Source organism: Coenobita brevimanus, chromosome 72 (genome assembly GCF_032717465.1).
Source record: "Coenobita brevimanus isolate Jiangsu-jjx chromosome 72, ASM3271746v2, whole genome shotgun sequence".
Lineage (NCBI taxonomy): Eukaryota > Metazoa > Arthropoda > Malacostraca > Decapoda > Coenobitidae > Coenobita > Coenobita brevimanus.
Genome location: NC_137025.1, coordinates 43179391 through 43203747, shown reverse-complemented (window position 1 = coordinate 43203747; position 24357 = coordinate 43179391). Strand labels below are relative to the sequence as shown.

The 24357-nt window shown below is 41.7% G+C and overlaps 1 protein-coding gene across 1 annotated transcript in view; it reads right to left on the bottom strand.

Annotated features, from left to right (window-relative positions):
- rg (A kinase anchor protein rugose) overlaps positions 1–24357 on the bottom strand; it is a 488645-nt gene that overhangs the window by 16449 nt on the left and 447839 nt on the right. Inside the window, exons 38-45 of the mRNA XM_080278156.1 lie at positions 23941–24093; positions 20730–20897; positions 19762–19851; positions 19333–19510; positions 18462–18542; positions 17706–17882; positions 5239–5384; positions 3271–3388 (exon numbers count right to left, since the gene is read on the bottom strand). Of these exons, the coding sequence (XP_080134282.1) occupies positions 3271–3388; positions 5239–5384; positions 17706–17882; positions 18462–18542; positions 19333–19510; positions 19762–19851; positions 20730–20897; positions 23941–24093 (1111 nt within the window). The remainder of the gene's footprint in view (positions 1–3270; positions 3389–5238; positions 5385–17705; positions 17883–18461; positions 18543–19332; positions 19511–19761; positions 19852–20729; positions 20898–23940; positions 24094–24357) is intronic.

Sequence of the window (24357 nt, the reverse complement as noted above, 5' to 3'; positions counted from 1 at the left end):
GGAAAACCTTCGCCGCTACATCATCAGGTCAGCCATTTACAACTGGGCCAGTGCATGGAAGGAAGTCCCTGTCAAGACTCTAGAAAATGGTTGGTCTCATCTGCTTCTCAGAACGGATGTGGAGCACGATTTCCTAGGTCTCGACGTGGATGACTTCCATGCACGTCTACGTGCGCATGGGGACAATGTTGATGTGGACGAAGTGCGTGAGTGGTTGGATGACGACAAGGGAAATCCTTGGTATCAGACCCTGCCTGATATCGAGATCGCATCTTCAGTTACAGGTGTCAGTACCCAGCTTGGAGATTCCGACGAGGACGGCAACGATGATGCGGACTCCTCTCAGCATGACACTACTCCAGCCATCCCCAACCTGAGCGCACTCCGGGAACACCTAGAGTTCATTCTGGACTACCTGGAACACCCGGACTGCGACAGGGAGATGGGGTCCTTGGGACTTGTGGAGGAAGTGCGTGCTTTCAGGCAGCGCATCATTAATCGTCAGAATCATCGTTCCTTGCGTCAATCAACGATTGACAGCTTTTTCAGGCCCGTGACCCCCACTGTGCCCAGCCCTGGCTCCATTCCGTTGCCTCCCCAAGACAGGCCCTCATGCTCCGAGCCACAGCCCAGCACATCAGCCACGGTGGAGTCACCGCTCGACGTGAGTTTGCGCCTATCTTCAGAGTCGTCTGCAGTGGGTATGCCATCACCACGACCCAGCGACACGCCCCTAGGTCACCTCCCTGTGCTACTCTCAGACTCTGACAGTGATTAAACGGCAAGGAATTCTCCACTAGACCACATGGGAATTTAGTGTTGTGCAGTGAAAGAAAAACAGTGCATACAGTATTGTTAAGAAATTAGAAATCTGAGTGAAAAGACAAATAATTTTTGGACTGTAAATTTAACGTAAATTAACTTGTGTGTGTTTTGTTCAGAAAATGGTTTTATGAGTGGAAAGACTTAAAGTGCAGAGTGCAACACTTATTAAGTTACAATGGAGCATAAGTAAGACAAGAGTGCGCAGTGTAAAGAGAATGGACTTCTGAGTGCGAATGACTAAGTTAAGTGCAAGACTTCATGAACAGTGTACTGCAAGTGCTTCAGGAAATCCTTACTGTCAGAGTCTGAAAGGAGGCAGTTATTCATCGAGATGGCCAGGGACTTGCTGTAAGTACTCAGAATGTTTCATACTGTACTGTTCTGTATTTTCCATACTGTACTTACCTCTAACACCTCATTTCACTCTTTTATGTCCCTTATTGGTGTGAATATGTAGTGTCTTAGGTGCTATGCATGTGCAGTAGGGAGGTGTTTTTCTGAGTTAGGCTAGGTTAGGGTCCATAACTACCAGTCCAGGAGCCAGGGACTTGTAAGTACCCAGAATGTTTAATATTGTATAAACCTACCACAAAAACCTCATTTTATGTTTTTTTTTTTGCATTTATTTCATTCTTTTATGTCCCTTACTGGTGTGATTTGGGTCTTAAAAAGGTGCTATGCATGTCCAGAGGGAGTTGTATAGGTGTTTTTCTGAGTTAGGGTCCATAAGTACAAGTCCAGGAAGCTGGTACCCTATATCCAGTCAGGACCACTTTCCAGACATGCCTTTGGCTCTATTACGTCGGATAGGGGAGGGATTACTGTATATATATAATATATATGGATAAGGTGATGAGAGAAGTAAAGACATGAGCAATGGAAAGAAAAATGGCATTGGTAATGAATGGTGATGGATGAAATATTTCAAATCTGTTGTATGCTGATGATGCAGTGCTACTTGCAAATACTGGATAAGAACTTGGTAGACTAGTGACTTCAAAATACTGGACAAGAACTTGGTAGACTAGTGCAGAATTTTGTTGATGTCTGTGAGCATCGAGCCTTGAGAGTAAATGTTGAAAAGAGTAAACTGATGGTAATAGAGACAGAAGGTGACTCCCAGTGCAATGTTACAGTGAATGGAGAGGGACTGGAAATGGTGAGAGAGTTCAAAAACTTGGGTACAGTGATAAAAAAGAGGAAATTGTGAACATGATGTGGAAAGTATAGTGACACAAGGAAGAAATGTAGCTGGTACTACGAAGGCCTTGCTAAGAAACAGAGGCTGGAGTGTTGCAGCTGCACGAGGCTGGCATGAAGGAGTGTTAGTGCTAACTTTAACATATGTGTGTGAGACTATGGTGTGGCATGAAAATGAAAAGTCAAGAGCAAGAGCAGTGGAGATGGATTGCTGAGGAATGTATATGAAGGACTGAGAGTGGATAGGATATGAAATGTGATTCACAAAAGATGCGGAGTGATGAAGTCTGTCGACACCGGAATTGAAGAGTGTGTATTGGGATGGTATGGTCATATGGATAGAATGGATTGTAATAGAGTGGTGAAAAAGGTATACCTGAGTGAATTTGAAGGAGTAAGGAGGCGAGGTAGGCCAAGAAGAAGGTGGAGGGATATGGTGGATGAGTGCATAAAGAAGAGAAGTAGGGAAGCTGGTGAGGATAAGGGACTGACAAGAGATCGAGCTGGCAGGATGAATGTTGTGAGAAGAAGCGCTTGATCAGGGATGTGGCACCCCTTTTTTAACGTGGCAGCGTTTGGACTGACTCTATCAGATAAGTTTACATGCAGCTACAGAATGTGCTGAAAGTTATTTGGTGTATCGGGTAAAGCCAAGATTCCAGAAACTTGAATGATGAGTGAATGGAAGCATGGCCCACTTGATTGGGCAAACTTGGGCTGTCTGAACGCTGCTACTCCTCACCCTGCCCTAAGGTGGGAAAGGAGGTCTGGATGATGATGATGGGTATGGGTATATCTTAGATGACTAATGAACAGGGCATGATCAACAGTTTCACAGTAGTAAAGTAAATATCTCTTAATTTGGTAAAAAAAAAGAAAAAAAAAAAGAAAAAAAAAAAGCCTATTTTCTATATTTTAACTCATTTAACTCCCTAAATACAGGTGCCATCTTGCTTTAGTTCACTGATTTTGCAGCTACCAGACAACTGCATTCAACTCAGAGAGCCATCAAGAAGCAAAGGGATTAATGAAGGCTATATCTAACTTCTCCAGTTTCGTAAATCTCACTGATGCTGAACAAAATCATTTGGGGATTGCAAAACAAAAAAAATCTGTCATTGGATTCAACTGGTTAAGTAGCTGACACAGTTACCAACTTAATTTTCATTATTAACTGATACTGTAAATATAACATGAATTTCAGCCACATCAATATATCAGTCACATTAGGCTCATCATACTCACCCTTGGAGCCAGATACAACCAGACCAAGTTCAGCGGAGATAACAACAGCTGTCACTTCAGTCTCGTGGCCAGTCAGGGTAGCACGGGGTGTTGGCGAGTCGCCCTCACCCATGATCATCTAAGGCACAGGCAGTAGGGATTGGTTAGTGCATGTTACAGCAACTTACTTACTGTACTGTACTGTATACGAGGTGAAATCTGATAAAAATAGGTTAAGGATGGTTAGTTCACCCAACAAGGTTAAATTAAAGTAGGGTAACAGCATGAAGCAATAAACTAAGATGTACAAATATTAAACATATACAAAAAAGTTAGAACATGGGAATATGAATGCATTCATTCATTCATTCATCATCTAATCTAGTGTTGCCCCATAAGGAGTGTGGGATCCCAGGGCCTGGCAAGTTGGTCCTGACTAAGATGAAAGTGACCAGCCTCACTCATCCCTGAGTGGCATTACATGAGCAATAAACCCCCAAGCACCCCTTGGATATAAATCTGCACCGGCTCAATCTGGTTGGAGCACCTTAATTAACCACTAAACCACCAGGTGCCATAATTTGGTGATATGGTTACCACCCAGCATAGTAAATGGTTTCCTGGTGTACAGGAAATCATTTAGCTTGTCACTCAGTGTAGAGTCACCCGTAAACAGAAGGAAGAGAAAGGAATGAAGGAAAGAAAGATGGAAGAAGAAGGATGGAAAAGAAAGATGGAAGAAAGGAAAGGGTAGGCACCCAAGAGCAGCACTACATGGAGTGAGAGGAAGGTGAACACCTTCGCCAACCACTAATATGAATACATTCAGCAACAAATCTTTCCAGTGCACAACATTATTAGTGTAGGTAACTAGTAGTGTAGAATACAGGCACTTTAAAAATCACCTTTCAATTTCCTCAATGTATATTAATACTTACCTCAAACAACAGAAGAATCCAGGATATCATTTAAACATAAAAATCTTGTTCTCAGGCTAAAAATCTTGTTCTGTCATGCTCTACCTCTTTCACTAAAACTGGCTGTAAATCATTTTAGTACAGTACTGTGGGATCAGTTTCTTCTCCATCTTTACTAAAAATAACCAAGAAAGTAAAATGCATCATGAAACTAAATCAATTAATTACAATTGCTGTATGCTGCTTGGGCATAAAATGCAAACAAGCTGGAGAGCATCCTTTATGAAGGGTGGCACAAGAAATACTCTCTCACATAGTTTGTGCACGAGACTTTTTGTCATGCATACTAAAAAGTTTCCAAGTCTTATCTTACTGTACGTACTGTACTTGATTCAACTTGTGTTACACAAAATCCATTTTTTAATGTACTGTCATACAAACAGGTATTTTTTAATACAATACTAATCATTAGAAAAAAATAAATATACTGGAAAATCTTTCCTATTAAGTGTTTATCTTCCATGAACTCAGAGTTGTGGTAATATTACTACCTACCTTCCATCTTTATGCATGCTTTCTTCCTACTAGTGCATTTCTTTTTTTCTGCTATGCACGATGGTTTATTCCCCTCAACCCATCTTCCAACTAATGCCTGTTCTCTACAAAACATCGTACCCTTCCTTTAAACCAAACAAAACTTACTGTACCTAAACAGATATCCCTTATTAAACCTGCAGATGCCTTCCTACTTGTGAGGTACTGTGCAGTCATACAGTTGCTATAGTTCATCCACCTTAACTTGGAGGATATTTCTGTCCTTTTACAGTTTGTTTTTCATAGCTCAATGACAACATAATACAATGACCTGAGCCAGCATTTTTTCTAATTCTTTTATACTGGCATCACTTTCTGATGTTAATCTCTTGCAATAACTCTGCATTCAACATGAAGAGGTGGTAATTTTTGGGCCAAGTTAAAGTGGAAAGAGTAAAGTATGCATCCCTATTCCTGCCTCTGACACTACTTTTGCTCGTCAGTCCCCGCTCCACCACACCACCCTCTCTCAAAGTACCTGTGTGCGAGCGTTCCAGTGCCAGAGTAGCACAGTACAGTCGAGAGATCCCGAGGCCACATAGCAGTCACTGGTGATGTTACACTCACTCCGCGACACGCACGTCACCACACCATAATGACCAAACACTATCTGCACAATCTTCGCTGTTGGGCGAGAAAAAATGACGAAGAAAAAATGTTACTCTGGAAAAAGTACAGCTGTGCACAGAAAAAATGCTTAAAAGAAGAAAAGATAACAGAAAAAAAACAAAAACTGGCATACAGTTTACTGCTTGTTGCTTCATTTCCAGTATTCAAAAATGGACAATGAGAAATGTTCACTGGTGTTTGTGATATGCCAAAAACTACTATCATGAATGGTCACTGACCATCAAAATATGACTTAAGAACTCAAACCATAAAAAGCACCATAACATTCTACGGCCATTATGGTTTCCATCCCTCATTCATGTAGTATTAATTTTACTTACTGGCCTCTCACCAACACAGTACTGTACTGTATATCACCACCTTACTGGCACCTCCCATCATTTGTGCTATGGGTTCAAATGTCATCCCAAACCACAACCACACGTCCTCTACGTTAACTACACTAATACAGTAATATAACTGTAAATGCTGCCTATGAGGAATCAGTCCCTTGTACAGTAAAACATACAACCGACTTAAAAACTGATTCAGCACTGAAGCCACTGATGACTAGTTTGTTCATCATTAGTTTGCATTATAATGAACTTACCACAATGCAAAGTATGTATAATTGTTGCACACAACATTTATATAATTTCCAAAGAACACTGATATTTTTCAATACTGACATCTACAGCCTACATACCCACATATAATAACTATTGCAATATCAGTCACTTGCAGTTCCACAAGGAAATAAACGCCTTTTCATACAACGCATTTAATGCATAACTACAGTTTGCTTTTTTCATTAAGTACTTAACACTTCTGCATTACTATAGTTCCCTTTCTTCTTCATATCAGTACCGTTACTTTAACACCTTTACATGCAAATGGCATACCTTCTAAATTTCAAACACTAGCTATCCTATGCTTGTTTAAACATTATGTGTTCAATATTATTACACCACAAAACAGAGTAATTCACATCATTATACTGTACTTTTTAAAATAGAGTGCACCCCCACACAATGCGAACTAACAGTGCGAATCACCTACAACGAGATGCCAACCCAGAAAATCCTTATTTTTATTGAATGCAAAATCTGCAAATCGAACTTCCCAACATAAGAATCGGCTGTATGATTCCAAGGCAAAAATGGACTTCCCTCCACCTCTCAGTGTCAGGCTGGACAATGGCATATGGCTGGAAACAAGCTAGATTCAAAATGACGGGCAGCTGGCAGGCTATCTGCATGCCATCTACTGACATTCATGGGTAAACAATCACTTCTCCTCCATATTACTGCGAGAACACATGTTGTACCTCACATCCTGTGGTCTGTTTTAGCATTGTAGCAGTACCCACCTGTTCATCATGGTCTCAGCTGTCAACTTTGAAGGCTTTATGGCGCCTCCAGGAGACCTCAGCAGTGAAAGTGAGAGTGACAACGGGGTGCCCCGCCCCGCAGGGCAAGAGTAGACGCCCCGAGCCTTGGATACCCATCCCCCTCCCTTCTTAACAAGGCCAGAATTCACTTAAATAAAGGTACGGGGTGTTCTATTTGTTAGTCCAACTAGAAGTACTATTACACAAAGTATTAGCAGGGTAGAGTAGACTGGATGGGGACCCGAAGACCAAGCCCTGGGTGGGCTGTCCACCATATACAGTACCATTTTTCCCATAAGTTCTTTGGTTCACACAAAGCGAAATCATAGAATGTGTGGGTTTCTACCGCCCATAAACTCGCACTGTGCGAGGATGCACTGTACTGTACTCACTCTCTAGCAACCACTAGGCTATCAGATACTGATAAGTATATCTGACTGGTGGCATGGAGAAAGCGGACAACAACCATGTCAAAGAGAGATCAAAGATAATCAGAAGCAAGAAGGTACTGGCACATGCTGTACATTATAGCATGTGAAAAATTAAACAATAAATATGAACACAGAGAACTATGTTATAGGAACAGTTTCATTCATCATAAGCACAGAATAATATATATATATATATATATATATATATATATATATATATATATATATATCTATCTATCTATTACCAGACACCTCAATCCCATTTGGGGTGGCCACAAACAAATCGCCTCCAAGTCGCCCTGTCCCCTGCCATTTCACTGCCCTGCTCCAAACTCACACCCCCCTCTCTCATATACCTCTCCACCCCATCCCTCCATCTCATCCTCAGCCTCCCCCTCCCTCTTCCCCCCTCCACCTCACTCACATACACTCTCTTCATCAGTCTTTCACCCTCCATCCTCTCCACATGGCCAAACCACCTCAGTGTGTTCCTCATAACGCTTCCTATCACATCCACATCAACACCACAACGCTCCTTTATATCCTCATTTGTCAGCCTGTCTCTCCATGTGACTCCACAGGCTCCTCTTAAATAACTCATTTCCACTGCTCTCACTCTTGACTTGTGTCCTTCCAACAACGTCCAAGCTTCACTTCCATACGTTAGAGTTGGTATCACAATATTGTCATGTAGTAACTTTTTCACTTCCATGCTCACTTCCCTGTTTCTTACCACTGCTTTCAAAGAACCAGCAACCTTTCTTCCCTGCTATACCCTTTCAAGCACTTCACCCTCCAAACCTCCATCCTTACTCATCACACTACCCAAGTACTTAAACGTACTCACATTTTCCAATTCCTCACCATCCAACCTCACTGTACATTCACTGACTTCACCTCTCTCAAAGACCATCACTTTACTCTTCCCTACATTCACCTTTAGATTCCGTTTCTTACACACACACTCAAACTCATCCACCAAGCCTTGCAGCTCCCCTTCGTCTTCACTCAACAACACATTATCATCTGCAAACAACAGTACAGGGAGTTTCCAAACACTATCCTCTCTCACCAGGGCCACTCCAACATCCACTACCCTACCTTGTACCTCTTCTATTACCCCATCCATGTACAGATTGAACAACCATGGAGACATGACACATCCCTGTTTCAAACCAACTTTCAAAGAGAAAAATTCACTTAGTTCACCATCCACACGCACTGCAGCCTTCGCACCATTGTACATACTCATCACAGCATTCAACAACTTCCCATCTACTCCATATATTCTTAACACTTTCCACAATCCTTGTCTATCCACCCTGTCATATGCTTTCTCCAAATCCATGAAAGCTGCATACAACTTCTTTCCCTTCTCTAGAAACTTTTCCACTAAAGATCTAAGAATGAATATCTGATCTACACAACCTCTTCCCTTCCTAAAGCCTCCTTGTTCTTCTCCAACTAATTTCTCTGTTCTTTCTCTAACTCTGTCAATAAGTATCCTACCATACACTTTTCCTATTATACTAAGAAGACAAATGCCCCTATGATTACCACACACTTCTCTTTCCCCCTTTTCCTTTGTACAAGGGAATAATTATACCTGACTTCCAATCCTCCAGGACTCTACCTTCCTCCCAGGCCAATCTGCACATCTTCCACATCCATTCTACTACGATCTCTCCCCCATGCTTCAGCATTTCACCACACACTCCATCAATTCCTGGGGCTTTCCCCGATTTAACTTTCTTCATTGCTTCCACAACTTCTATCCTACTGATTTCTTCCTGTCTTCTCACCTCCCTCCTTCTCCCAGCCATTCCCCAGCCACTTATACTCGCATTACTTCCATCCTCTACATTCAACAATTCCTTAAAGTGTTCTCTCCATCTGCTCACTTTTTCTCCCTTCTCCACTAGTAATCTACCATTTTTATCTTTCACTCCCCTGCTAACTTCACTTCCACTCTGTCTTACTCTTTTCACCTCTCTCCAGAACATTTTCTTACAGTCCCTCCACTTTACACTCAAATTCCTTCCAAATTCCTCATCCACTCTCTTCTTACTCACTCTTACTAATCTTTTCACCTCTCTCTTTCTTTCTACATATAACTCTCTCTTCTGCCTCTCAACTTCTTCCACGCCCCTATTTCTCATCCATTCATTGTATGCTTTCTTCTTTTGTGCCATAGCCTGTTTCACCTCTTCAGTCCACCACGCTGTTCCTTGCACCCCCCTCCGTCTTCTCTTCCTTCCACACACCACATCACATGCTGCACATATTTCTTCTGTAAATATCCTACACACACCTTCCATGTCTCCCATCTGCTCCAATTCATATTTGCCCAATCGTTCCTCCACTTCTCTCTTATACTCTGCCTTTTTCTCATCCTCTTGTAACCTTTCCACTCTCCTTGCAACTACTCCTTCCTCTCGTTTTTCCCTTCTTCTATTCCTCCATCTTACTTTAATTCTAATTCTGGCCACCACCAAGTAATGGTCAGAAAGTCCACTCCCCCAACCTCTATAAACTCTTGCATCCTTTACACATCTTCGCATCCTTTCGTCCACACACACATAATCAATCATTGCCTTCCTTTCATTCAGTTCACCACCCACCCTTCTCATCACTCGCCATGTATACCTGTGGATCATTTTATGCCTGAAGAGGGTATTGGCTATCACCAACCCCCTCCCAGCACAAATGTCCACTAACGCACTCCCATTCTCATCTATCTCAGCAGGCACACCCCACTCACCAACTATTCCATCCACCTTCACATTCCCAACTTTACCATTCATATCACCAATCAAAAACACTCTCTCATTCCTTCCAAACTTTTCCATGCACACTTCAACATTTGTCCAGAACTCTTCTCTCACTCTTCTAGCACAATCTTGCGTTGGTGCATACACACACACAATCGCCCACATTTGTATTCCAACTTTCAACTTTACCCACACAATCCTTGACCCAACTGATCCATACTGTCTTATGCTCCTCTTCCATCTTTTACTCACAACTATACATACTCCTTCCTTTGCCCTCTCATTCTCACCTACTCCTGCACATATACCCCATCCATACTCCCATTCTCTCACACTTTCTCCTCTCCATTTTGTTTCAGTTATTCCACATACATCCACTTTCGCACCCTCAAGCACCTGGACAATCTCTCTCTCTTTCACCTCATCATTCGCTCCTCTTACATACCAAGTTCCAATTACCATGTCCTTTGTCCGGTCCTTGGTCGTCATCGTTTGGTCAGTCCTTGTCCGAGGCTTATTGTTTATTTTTTAAGTTAGTTGTTTTCCGGGGAGGAGCACTAACCCTCCGCCAACCCTTTTAGTCGCCTTTTACGACAAGCAGGGATACTGGGGGAGTATTCTTGAAACCCCCCCCCTACCCCCAGGGGGGTGTATATACACTATATATATATATATATATATATATATATATATATATATATATTACTTCTAACCCTTCAGAAATGCACCAATTTAACAATATATAACTGCAACAAAGCAGACTTATCATGTACAAACACACCAAACCCAGTATCTGCAGAGCTTCGGGCCTGAATCATGGTAGTTTTACTGGATCATCCTGGACCTGGATTTATAAATGCCATGAAAATTAGGACTGCATCTTGTCAGAATAATGAGACAATATTTTACATAAAAATGATTGACTTTATATCCACTTTTAAAATTAAATAACACAAAATACCATGGCAAATACAGTAAGATAATTTATCTGCAGTTACTTTGTCATTTTTCTGAGACCACTATAAGTACAGGCACTTTTTTTCAGCCCTGGCACTTTCTGCTGGACCTGTGAGACATCTTCACTGTAAGATCAAATATAAAACACTGGAGATATTGATGGCATAGGTAAACAAACAAGGGAAAAATTGAACCAAAAAGAATGTGCAGCACCAAGGTGAGTCAGCATTGGCAGCTTTGCATAAATCCAAGTACTTAGTACAGTAATGTACTATAGTATATCTCAGATCTCTCTTTCTGTTTCAGAAATGCCATATAAGAAAGGTTATATGGACATTACAAATACCAATACCATACACCAAAAAATAATTGACTAATGAGGTCATTAACCCCTACACCGCGGGCATGTTTACCGATGTTTTGCGTGTGCCGCGGGGTTATTCGGGCTCCGACAGACTCTCAAAAAATATTTGCCAAAAATCAGTTATTAGTCCTAGAATATTAAAATTATATATGCTTATGGCACATACCTTCAGCTTTCTCCTAGAATGTTTGTTGAGCCTTCATCAGTTACCGTAGGACTTGTGGAGACCTCTGAAGTTGGGTAACGAAGTCTCCACTTTACACTTCCCGACAACCCGTAATATGATTACCTATCTATCTATCTATCTATCTATAGCCCGACGCCCTAATCCCGCAAAGGGTGGCCGCAGACAAAACGCCTCCAAGTCACTCTGTCACCCACCATTTGACTCCCCTCCCCCCAACTCACCCCCCCCTCCCTCATATACCTCTCAACTCCATCCCTCCACCTCATCCTCGGTCTACCTCTCCCTCTCCCTCCCTCCACCTCACCTACATACACTCCATTCTCTCCACATGTCCAAACCACCTCAGTGTATTTCTCCTAATCTTTTCAACCACATCCACATCTACCCCACAACGTTCCTTCACTTCTTCATTCGTCAACCTGTCCCTCCACGTCACTCCACATGCTCCTCTCAAGTAACTCATTTCCACTGCTCTCACTCTTGACTTGTTCCCCTCTTGCAAGGTCCACGCCTCGCTTCCATACGTCAGGGTAGGGATCACAATACCATCACGCAGTGACTTCTTAACTTCCATACTCACCTCCCTATTTCTCATCACTGCTTTCAGTGTACCAACAACCTTTCTTCCCTGCTGTACCCTTTCACGTACTTCATCCCCCAAAGTTCCATCCTTACTCATCACACTACCCAAGTACTTGAATGCACTCACATTCTCCATATCCTCACCATCCAATCTCACTGCACACTCTGTGACTTCATTCCTCTCAAACACCATAACTTTACTTTTGTTTACATTAACTTTCAGCTTCCTCCTCCTACACACTGTCCCAAATTCATTCACCAAACCTTGCAACTCCCATTCATCTTCACTCAACAATACTGTATCATCAGCAAACAGCAACACCGGAAGCTTCCAAATCTCACCCTCATTCATTAGGGCCACCCCCACATCCACTGCCCTACCCTGCACCTCCTTTACAACCCCATCCATATATATATTAAACAGCCATGGAGACATCACACACCCCTGTTTCAGTCCCACCTTGAGATCAAAGAACTCACTCAGCTCACCATCCACTCGCACCGTAGCCCTAGCTCCCTCATACATACTCTTCACAGCACTCAACAATTTCCCCTCCACTCCATATATTCTCAATACCTTCCACATACCTTGCCTATCTATTCTGTCATAAGCTTTCTCCAAGTCCATGAAGGCAGCATACACTTTCCTTCCCTTCTCTAGATACTTCTCCACTAAACATCTTAGAACAAATATCTGATCTACACACCCTTTTCCCTTCCTAAATCCCCCTTGTTCTTCTCCAACTAGCTCCTCTGTCATATGCCTAACCCTATCAATGAGTATTCTACCATATATTTTACCAGTCACACTAAGAAGGCAAATACCCCTATGGTTACCACATACTTCTCTCTCCCCTTTTCCTTTGTACAGAGGAACAATTATACCTGATTTCCAGTCTTCTGGAACCCTTCCCTCTTCCCAAGCCAATCTACACAACTTCCATATCCACTCCACAAGAATCTCACCCCCATACCTAAGCATTTCACCACACACTCCATCAATTCCTGGGGCCTTTCCCAGCTTAATCTTCTTCATCGCTTCCACTACTTCCGCCCTACTGATCTCTTCCTCCCTCCTCTCATCTCTTCTTCTCCCAGCCATTCCCCAACCACTTATACTCACACTGTTCTCACTCTCTACATTCAACAAATCCTCAAAGTGCTCCTTCCATCTCCTCAATTTCTCTCTCTTCTCCACCAACAATCTATTATTCCTATCTTTCACTCCCCTACTATTTCCCCTTTCACACTGCCTTACTTTCTTTACCTCCTTCCAAAACAATTTCTTACTCTCCCTCCATTTCACACTCAGATTCCTCCCAAACTCTTCATCCACTTTCTTCTTACTCTCCTTCACCAGTCTCTTAACCTCCCTTCTCCTGCTCACATATACCTCTCTCTTCTCTCTCTCATCTTCTCCCCTACCTCTACTCGCCAACCATTCACCATATGCCTTCTTCTTTTGTTCCACAGCTCGTTTCACCTCATCATTCCACCATGCTGTCCCTTGCACACCCTTGCATCTCCTCCTCACTCCACAACCCGCCTCACACGCTGCGCTTATCTCTTCCGTGAATATCTTACATACGTCTTCCACCCCTTCCATCTGCTCTAGCTCATACCTTCCCAATCTTTCTTCCACTATGCTCTTATACTCTGTCCTTTTCTCACTATCTTGCAATTTCTCCACTCTTCTCACAGGAGCTGCTTCCTCCTGTCTTCCCCTTCGTCTCCTCAACCACTTTCTTTGCAGCTCTACCTTGGCCATCACTAAGTGATGGTCCGAGACTCCATTCCCCCACCCTCTCCACATCCTTGCATCCAACACCAGTCTTCTCATTCGCTCATCCACACACACGTAGTCTATCATTGCCTTTCGTTCAACAAGTTCACCATCCATCCTCCTCATTACTCTCCATGTATACCGGTGGATCATCTTATGACGAAAGTAGGTGTTGGCTATTGCCAACCCCTTACCAGCACAGATGTCCACCAAAGCACTACCATTCCCATCTACTTCAGCTGGCACACCCCACTGACCAACCACTCCATCCACTCGTACATTCCCAACTTTGCCATTCATGTCTCCAATCAACAGCACTCTCTCGCTCCACAGCCAGATATTAACACTATAAACACTACTCTATGATTTTCAAGTAGTTTGGGATCCATACTCCAAAAAAAAAACCCACTGTGAAAGCAATGAAAATTATGAGCGCATCTGACCGCCGCACTTGCGCTAGTTCGCTCTTGGTACTCTGTCATTTATTATTCATAAAACCCCTCACACTTTATATTTCTATTACTATATAACACTTATATATATCTACAGTCTTTATCCATAAGTTTCCTTCAGTAGTATTAGTTTATTGTCACTGTAGGGATTCAATTTCTTTCAGTAAAATACGTGGCATTCACTTTCTCGTCCTGTATACTGGCATTGAGAGTGAAAGTCACTTTCATCTTCACTCTCATAACTCATAGTATTCAGACATGCTATAGTGAAACTTTCACTTTCATTACTCCTAGGGTATATACTCGTATTCTTATAATACTATTCATTTACATTTCTATTTACGTTCTCTATTTTATTTACATTATTTACATTTCTATTTTATTTACACTGTGTTATGCACTGTCACTTGAAGTAACTTATAAAACTATTTTCCATTGTTCACGTATATTTACATTCATTACTTTCACTTGCTGTTTACACATTATTTACACATTATTTACAATCCCACTTGCACTGTTTTACTCAATAGAAAGATCGTAGTCACTCTTTTATCAATTGTCAGTCCTTTACCTCTTTCCACACGAGGTTTAGTAGGGGGTAAAGGTCACAGGGTCCTTTGCATGGGGGTGAAAAAAGGCCCTGAAGTCAGCAAGAGGATGAGCCGTACCTCCTCTTCGGAAGATGAGAGAGAACTGATAAAGGAGGGCCGGCCCGGGTTGAGGCCTACTTAGGGGTTATTCAGTACTACCAACGTAGCTCTTGAAACAGCTATGTATCTCACTGAAATGATTGGCAGGAAATCTAGACAATACATTATAAATTAGGTAGTTCCAGGTGAATGTAAATATCACTTAGGCTTCTCCCTTCCCTCCTTATATGTATATTTATTACGAAAATAGATTATATGGCATATTTCAAGGGGAAAAAAACAGCGAAAATTAGCGAACGAGTGCACGTGAGGTGTTGTCAGGTGATAATTAGCCAATTCCAGGTGTATGGCACTCTCATTTCCCTTATTTCTTTCTTGTATATATTATTTGGTATAAGAATAGGGCATAGGGCTTATTTCAATGGATGAAATCAGTGAAAAATTCCAGGGAAGATTTACTTAGCATAGCACGGCCGGGCAGGCGAGAGGATAGTGTAATGGAGGGGGGGTAGGGAGGGGAGTCAAGAATGGGGAGAAATGGCTAAATTGTCAACAATGGATGGGAGTACATATGAGATTAGGAGTGCTGACTAGTGTTGGACATTGGCAGTACTGATAGATGATACAAGCCCCCACTTGGAAGCCCGGGTGAATTCAAAATAACACAGAATCACAAAAGCGACGCCCCGCGGTATGATCCCTTGCTCCCAAGCGTCACGAAAGTGACGCCCCGCGGTTAAGGGGTTAATAAATCATCATCATCATCATTATTATCCACACCTAATTCCCAACTAAGAGACTGGGTAAAGAAACACCTAAAAACAAAACTGGAGAAAGCACAAAAGTAGGAGAACAATCAATTACAATGCCCTGTGAACTGGGTCATAATGTGACTTACATGTGAGTCAAGTTTGGAAAATCCCTTCTCCAGTTCACAAGCATCCCCTCATATTTTTTATGAATTTTTCTTTACAGACGTTGACTTCCAGGTATTTATATTAAAAAAAAAAAAAAAAAAAAAAAAAAAAAAAAACCCGGGGGGGGGTGTGTGGAATGATTCTTGTCATGTGCCCTTCCATACAGTGTTCATCTAACCACTCTGACTGCTTGTCAATTACTAAGCTTAATCAAATTCCATACCTAATTTTCTCAAACTTTTTTTTTTTTTTTTTAATGCCTCTGACTCCGGGCAAAGGCTTCAAGGCCTATCCTCAAGGTCCAGTACTCCTCCTACATATGTCACCACTTCAGCACTAACACCCACCATCCATACTGAATACATTCTAAGGATGTCTCATACAGGACTAGTGTACTGGTATTAGCCGGGGTATTTTTACATGTCGGCGGAAATACCAAATCCATCAATATCCTTGTCCTACCATGCTTCCTCCTTCATTCAAACTCATCATATATTTAGGGGTATAACTTTTTCACCTCCCTATCTACATCCATCATCAATGTTATCATCATCACCACCACCACCACTTTCTTCCTCACCTAAAAATGAGGTGAAGCACAGTCACTATAGCATGGAAAAAGAAAGCATAAAAGAGGGAGAACTATCAATAGTATGCCAAGCAAAATGAGTTACAGTATATATTGTACTTACACACCATTCATGCCTCCATAATCCTAGCTCAACCTCCCAGCCCTAACTGTGAGTACATGCACATTTTCTTCTTTTTTTTAACATGCACTTAACATATACAAGCCAATCTGACAACCATAAAGTTTAAAAACATTCTTTTATTATGACCACTCTCCCTTTTATCCTTTCATTTACAGACTTCTTTACTCCAATCTGTGTAATCAACAAACATTTCTAAACAGTCCCATTCCCACTGCTGTCACTTTCGACTTTTCACAGTTATGTCATACCACAGTCTCACACACATACATTAATGAGGACACTGATACACCTTCGCAACATTCTCTAGCAGCCTCCAAACTAGTTCTCTGCTTTGTATTAAAGCCTTCGTAGTACCATTCTTCCTCTGCATAATTCTATTTTCAACTTTGTTATGCAGCTACCATGCCTTTCTATTATGACGCCCAAGTACTGTACTAAGTTCTTCCACTATTTCATGTCTCTGCATTCACCAGCACATTACACTAAGGCATCTCCTCTCTCAACACCCACTATAATACCTACATGTATTGACTTTCAAACCATGCCAGTAGGGACAACCACAAATCTCTGAACCAGACAACAAAGATCATGTTCAATACAAGCAAGACGTACAACGTCCTCTGCAAACACCAGATCTGAAATACCCCCCCTCACCATTCATCACAAACATTATCCCCCCCTCCCCCTTTTTCAAAAAGCTTATTACCTTTATCCATATATAGTGAATAACCATATACGCATAAAACTAAATTCATCAAACAACTAAACCATTTAACTTAAACTATTAGCATCAGTTTACAATTCACTAATGCATCCTTTGAAAAACAATGGCACAGGTCAGTTGACGTGTCATCACAAATGCCAGTTACCCAGTACAGTACTGTAATTCTGAATTTTCCATGACAGTTTAGTTCATGAATGTTTCATCAGATGGTATGATGTGATTCAGGTGCCACACCACTCAAACCCACAGATCACAAACACTAAGGCATGGGCAAACTTTCTCCCACTTAAGTCTTCCCACATAATGCTTAGATGTGATGACATATTTCTCTCAATGATACAAAGTTACAGAAAAGTTAATTTACAAGCTGTAAAGATAACAAAAAAGACAGTAGTTAGCAATGCCAGCAACCAACCTGTCTCTGTGGAAAACACCCTGAAGCTGTTGTCCCAGAAGCCACAAGCAATGATGAAACGAGAGTCAACTGTTGTAACAAAGCAGTTGCTCCTCATGCGCACCTTCTGGCTGAAGTTGTCACCAAGGTGGCGTTTGTTCTGCTGTGCACTGCTGCTGTTACCTGATGCTGCTTGTTCTACAAAAAGAGAACATAATATTACTGCTGCTTAGGTATCATCAACTGATATACGGACAGCCAGATTATTCAGAAAAGTCAGAAAAAGACCACTAATTCAAAAATAATTTGAGGTGTGTTTACACTTAACCTCCGAGTAATGCTCACTGGACAAGACACATTTTAGTTTCAACCTCTGCTTCGTTTTGGACTGGCGCAAGATCTATACAGTTAATATGCACAATTTGCTGCAATAAAATTCTATATAACACTTTTACTGGATAGGAAAACACTGGAATGTAATGCAGGAAGGAAATTCAAAGGTATGGAGTGGCTTGACAATGGGAAGATTCACATCTATGTTTTTTTATTGAAAGTCACGAGAGCAGAGTTGAAAAATATGACATAATTTTGTTAAAATGTAATAATGAGTATTAAACTGAAATTGCACATAACTACAAAACCTCTAGCTGTCTCTTGGAGAATCATTGTGATGTGCACAGCACATGGCTTTTACCAATATAGGTGCCTTTGATCACTAGATTGCAAGGTGTCAGCACAAGGAACACTGAGGTAGTACAAGACAGTATGCGTCCTTACGTAAGACAGGATCCATGGAGAGAGGAAGTAGAGTGGACGGTGACGGAGTTCCCTCTGCATAACTTGGGCTCTGAACATTCACTGGAAAAAAAACAAATTATCATCAAACCCTTCACATACACTGAAATTTACTCTATACGGTACTATATATGCTTCTTGTAGTCACGTTTCTTGCAGCTTAAGAAACACAATGTTTAGACTAGTCCTTCTGTACGTCTTTACACAAATTCTAATACCACTTTCAATCAGTAGTTAATGAAGTAGGTATCAAAACTTATTATTAAAAATCCCAGGACTACTATTTAATTTTAATATTAATCCTGATGCCCTGGGACATCTTTCCTAGGTTAAATAAACCCACATAGCATCAGCACAAATACGATCATCTGGCATGAACCAAAATATAAACAAAACAATGCCCCTAGACTGATGGGCTTAGAGAAAACTGTTAACGACTGACTGTTAAAAGGATGTCCCTGGGATGATGGAGTTATAAAAACTGGAAATGACTCTGTATATCAAAAGCATGCTGCTTGGTTCAAGGGGTAACAGAAAACTGGTAGTGTTCTTCTTGCTAGCTTTACAAACTTAACCTTCCAAATGGTACACCTGAGGACAAAACTATGCATAAAATTTCACCACTTCTACATTTCAGTTTCCACTCCTGGCCAATAATTCTCAGCTGGGAGAGGCTAAGTATGTTTCTTTACCCTTAGAGGATGCTCTTAATATAATATATGCTCTTTGATACAATAAATCAGGGCAAAAAAATGACAAAGTGTTATGCAAATATAACAGAAGTGCAGGTGGGCTTTTGGCTGTGACAGCATTTCTCTTTCATACCTTACTCTTCTTCCTTGAGTAATCTCACCTGAGTAGTTTGTGTTCCATCGGTTAAGAGCAAAGTGGTGATTGTTGGTGATGGTGAGGACTGAGGGAAGGGGCAGCTGTGGGTAGGTGTTAGCCGAGATGTGGCAGACGGGGGAGTTGCTGACAAACTTCATCACCATACACACATCCTCACACACTCCAGAGAACATTAGTGGTGACTGGCAGGAAAATAAGTGTACATTATATCATGAACACAATGAAAGTAAATGAACATACAAACATAACAACTAGCACATAAAAATTAAGTTGGAAGCGTTCTCTGGACTTCGTCCATTAATCCAAACACCTGTATTCAAAAAAGTGTGTAAAGGCAACTGCACCGAGAGATTATCAAAACATTTCTTATATCTGTACTATGGGAAAACTGACTAAAATACCAATGAAAGATAAATATTTATTAGATACTGACCAGATGCATGGCAGAGGAGCGAGGAGGGTGGGGCTCCATCAGCAGCTGGGAAGGTGTCTGACCAAAGTTACGAATCTGGTTCTCAATGGCCTGAAAATTAGTTTTAATGTTTAATTTCTGTAAGTGCTTCACCATGTATTATAGAATATATCACTGGCTAAAAACAGGGTAAGTGTAATAAATTATTCCAACATAAACAAAGCAGAAAGTCAGTTTCAGCAGTAACTGTTGAAGAAGGTGGCTGTAGCTTAAGTTAGACTGACTGACTGCAGTAACTGAGTATCTACCTATTTATCCATCAATTATCCTATCCTTTACTGTCCCATTAGGAGGGTAGGGGTCCAGGGTTAGACTACTCAGTCCAAGCATTTAAAGTGGGAATTATCAGTTGATTGCACCCAAGTGGCTTTATATAATAATTAACCTCAACCACTCTGCAGATTTAGACCTTTATGGATTAAATCTGGTTTGAGTGCCTTCACTCACCACACCATCAGGAGTTTACTTGTTGGTTATGTGGTTGTCACCCCAAATATTAAATAGTTTCTTGGATTACATGAAGCCAATTGGCTTATCATTAGCTTTCATAGTCACATTAACGTACCTGTACTAAGTACTTGTACTGTACATGTGTAGGAGCGCTGAAGTTTTGAAATATGCTGTATTATCTCCCCCCCCCCTTAACTATTCATATATGAAAACATTTATCATGAAAACTAATGATTACACAACAGAAGGCAATTCTGATATTTACAACAATTATCACAAATTTTACTAAGACATGTTCATATGATACATCCCCTGAAACATAATTTTGCCTTGCAGCAAGGAAAGTATACAATATGTCCTGGTACTGCACATTCTGCAGCATTAACTCTTTGCCAGTCAGGTTATATTTCATGCAGCTAACAAATATACATGAGCTCATAAGCTGACTGGAAAACTATTCATGAGAAGTATGAACTGACCTCTCTCATGACAGGGTCAGTAAGCGAGTCTAGGTCAACAGCGCCCTCGTATGTGAGGTAGTAGAATACGTTAGTGGCCCGCACAGCCTCAGGCCCTCGTTGCTTGTACCCAAATACCAGGTCCACCCACTGATGCAGCTGGCATGACACAAATTCACTCTCTAATGCCTGCAGGGGGGGAAAAAAAAAAAAAAATCATTATTATCACGACCTTTCATGTTACTTATGGATGTGGTATATAGAGCATACAAAACATCATCATAGTCACCCTCATATCATCATCATCATCATCACCATCATCATCAATGTCACTGCCATAATAACCTTCTTTTCCATACAAAAATGAGTACAGTATATGAAAACAATAAACAATGGGTATTCAACAGTAACCCATATGGCCATGTGCAAGACTGTCACAGTACAAGCACTCGTATGATTCAGTGGCTACAACACTGCAACATAAAATCTGGGAACTTAGGGGTCATATACAACATACACCCCACCATTCAACTTCATCATCATCATCATCCCAACCCTCTTTCCCATTACTACATCAGATGGGAGGAATTCAGACACAGTAAGAGAAAAGTACAACTATGAATCACATGCCTAGTAAAAATAAGTCACACATCTATTCACATCATCACCCTAGATTATTACTCCATGTTCTTGCTGAGCAGAGTGATCCTCAGTGCAGTGCTTTGTATCCTTGAGCACATGAATCAGAGCAAGATGAGGCTCCAGGCACGATCTTCCTCACTCTTGTGTCATAAGAAGCATAAGGGTAGTTTAGCCTCCTCAATCTGATCATTTCACTTTGTTTTATTTATAAAGGCTCCAACATGCTTGCATGTATCAGCCTTGGTCACCTACTGATGGATATCCATGCTGCTTTATCTCTGGCAGCCTCCCTATTCAGTCTCTTATCCCTGAGGTAACACTTTATGACTTCGTCTCAAGTCTTTTTCATTCTGCTTCTCGCAACCCCACCCCCAACATTCACGCTTCTTTACTTCCTGCACCCAGTTGCCATCCCCCATCCTCTCCACATGCCCAAACCATCTCAACCTATCCCTCCTTATCACAGCATCACTACACTCCGGTTCCATTCTTCCTCTCAACTCTTCTTTCGTAAGCCTAGCCCCTCCAGGCTTCGCATTCAAGAACATACTGCACATCCAGCTAGTCACTGTCATTTCTGTATGTCTGTGCTTATGAACAAATTCTACTTCTACTGCCCAGGTCTCTACCAAACAACATTACACTCATAGTGGGAGAGCCCTCTCAATGTCAGGAATAGTGGGAGAACCCTCTCAATGTCAGGAAAGGCAACAGCGTCCTGAACTTCTTCCAATCATTCCTTACTCTAGCCACAGACATAGCTCCTACCCCTACCTCAGGCACAAAACATGTCTCCAAGGTAATAAAACTCCTCTACATAATCAAGAGACTCTCCAGCAAGATCAATCCTTTCACGCCTGACAATCTCCTCATGCTCTCCCCAACACACCACACACATGAAATCAGCATTATCTTGCAGTCTACCTCTAATAATACAACATCTCTTATGCACCCACTTGTTACAAACACAGCACAAGATGGAATTACTTCCCACACCCTTGTGGCAAACCATGCATGGTCACTCTCCCTCTTCTTTGACAGTACTGCCACCAACCCTAGATACCATCACCTTTGATCTGCATTTATTCTCAAGCCCTTGTGCCCCATACCATCTCTCCATTTCCTAAATCTTTCCTCCAACTCCCTTTCATTCCCTGCGATCAATATCAAATCATCAGCATATAATATCTCCCACAGAATCCATCTCTGAAGTCATGTGTGAGGGCTTCAAGCACCAAGATAAACAATATGGGGCTCAATACTGACCCCTAATGCAAACCAACATTCATGGAAAACTTCACTCAAATCTCCATTCACTCTTACCTGGGTGTGGGCACCAACATACATAGCCATAACCACTCTAACTGGCCACTCCTCAATTACTAAAAAAAAAAAAAAAAAAAAAAAAAAAAAAAATTTGCCTGCTTCCAAGCCATAAGGGCCCAAGGTTAGGCTACCATTAGTTCAGAACATTTAAGGGAAGGAAACTGATCTATGCCCTTGGAAGCATCTACATGATAAAAACCCCTCTGGCCATTTCTTGGACTCAAACCATGGCATGTAAATCACACCCTGTGACCTGAGCACTCTACCAATCATGCCACCAGATGTCTACCATCCTCCCCTCTCCAGTCACTCTACATCCCATCACTCCTCGTTCTACCAATTTCCTCCTCTCTATGCCCATTTTATAACCCTTCTCCCCTCTTTCTAATGCCCATCTTCCCTCTCTTCTCACTCTATTACTCATCTTCCCTCACTCTACTACTGGTGCCCTCCTCCCCAAACTCTACTCTCCTCCTCTCTTTTTTCCTTCATTCTACTACCCTCCTCCCCTCTCCCTTCACTCTACTACCCTCCTCCCCTCTCCCTTCACTCTACTACCCTCTTCCCCTCTCCCTTCATTCTACTACCCTCCTCCCCTCTCCCTTCACTCTACTACCCTCCTCCCCTCTCCCCTGAATTTACTACCCTCCCCTCCCTTCCTATTATCTCCTCACTCTACTCCTCACCTGCTTTTCTATCCTTGTCTTTCATACAATAGTTTTGTTAGATATAACCTTCCCTATACCAAACAGCCATGAAAGGAACAAGAGGTCTGTTGCTGTTTGCTTTCCTTTGTACTGCCCTACCTCTTCTCACTCTACTACTCTCTTCTCCTCTCTCTTCACTCTACTACCCTCCCCCCCTTACTCTACTACTATCCTCCCCCTCACTTTCCTACCCTTCTCCCTTCACTCTACTCCCTTCCTATCCTATCCTGACTCCTCTACACTCCCATCTCACTGCACTCCCTCTCTTCAATCTAATCCCCTCCCTTACCCAAGATTCATTATCTCCTCATTCAACTAACCCCCTCTCCCTCCTCATAATTTACTGCCTTCTCATTAAACTGTCCTTCCTCAACATCCATCCTCTCCTCCTTCAGATATCCAGTCCTGCCCTCCATTAATCCTCTCTTCATTTTCCTCTCCTACCCTCCTCACCATTATTCATCTTCTCATTCATCTACCCTCCTTTCTATCGTCCTCCTGCCCCCCACCATTCACCTCTCCTCCCTCTCCTCATTCCCCTCTCCCACCCTTCTTACCATTCTGTTGATCCTGATGAATTCTTCCGGTGATGCTGCCCAAGGAGGAAGCACAACATCATCCACAATCCCCTCCTCCTCTGTCGACCCCAACTTGTATCGGTTCCAGTTGACAAACATCTCGGGTAGGTAGTAGAATTCTGGTATGAGCTCCTGTAGGGAAAAATCAAAATTATTGCCATCATCATCATCATCATTCTCTACTTTCTCCATTCTCATCACTACCTATGGTAATTTCTCAGTTCTCTTTTTTACTGTACACCTACTTTCTTGAATAATGCAATACCTACTTCATTCTCTTCAGTATCTATTTCATTTAGTACCGACTTTTTCCATTTACATCAGTTAGTATTTCTACATTCTCCTCAGCATCTGCCTCTCCAATGTTAATACCTCTCCCTAATCCCTATAAAGCAG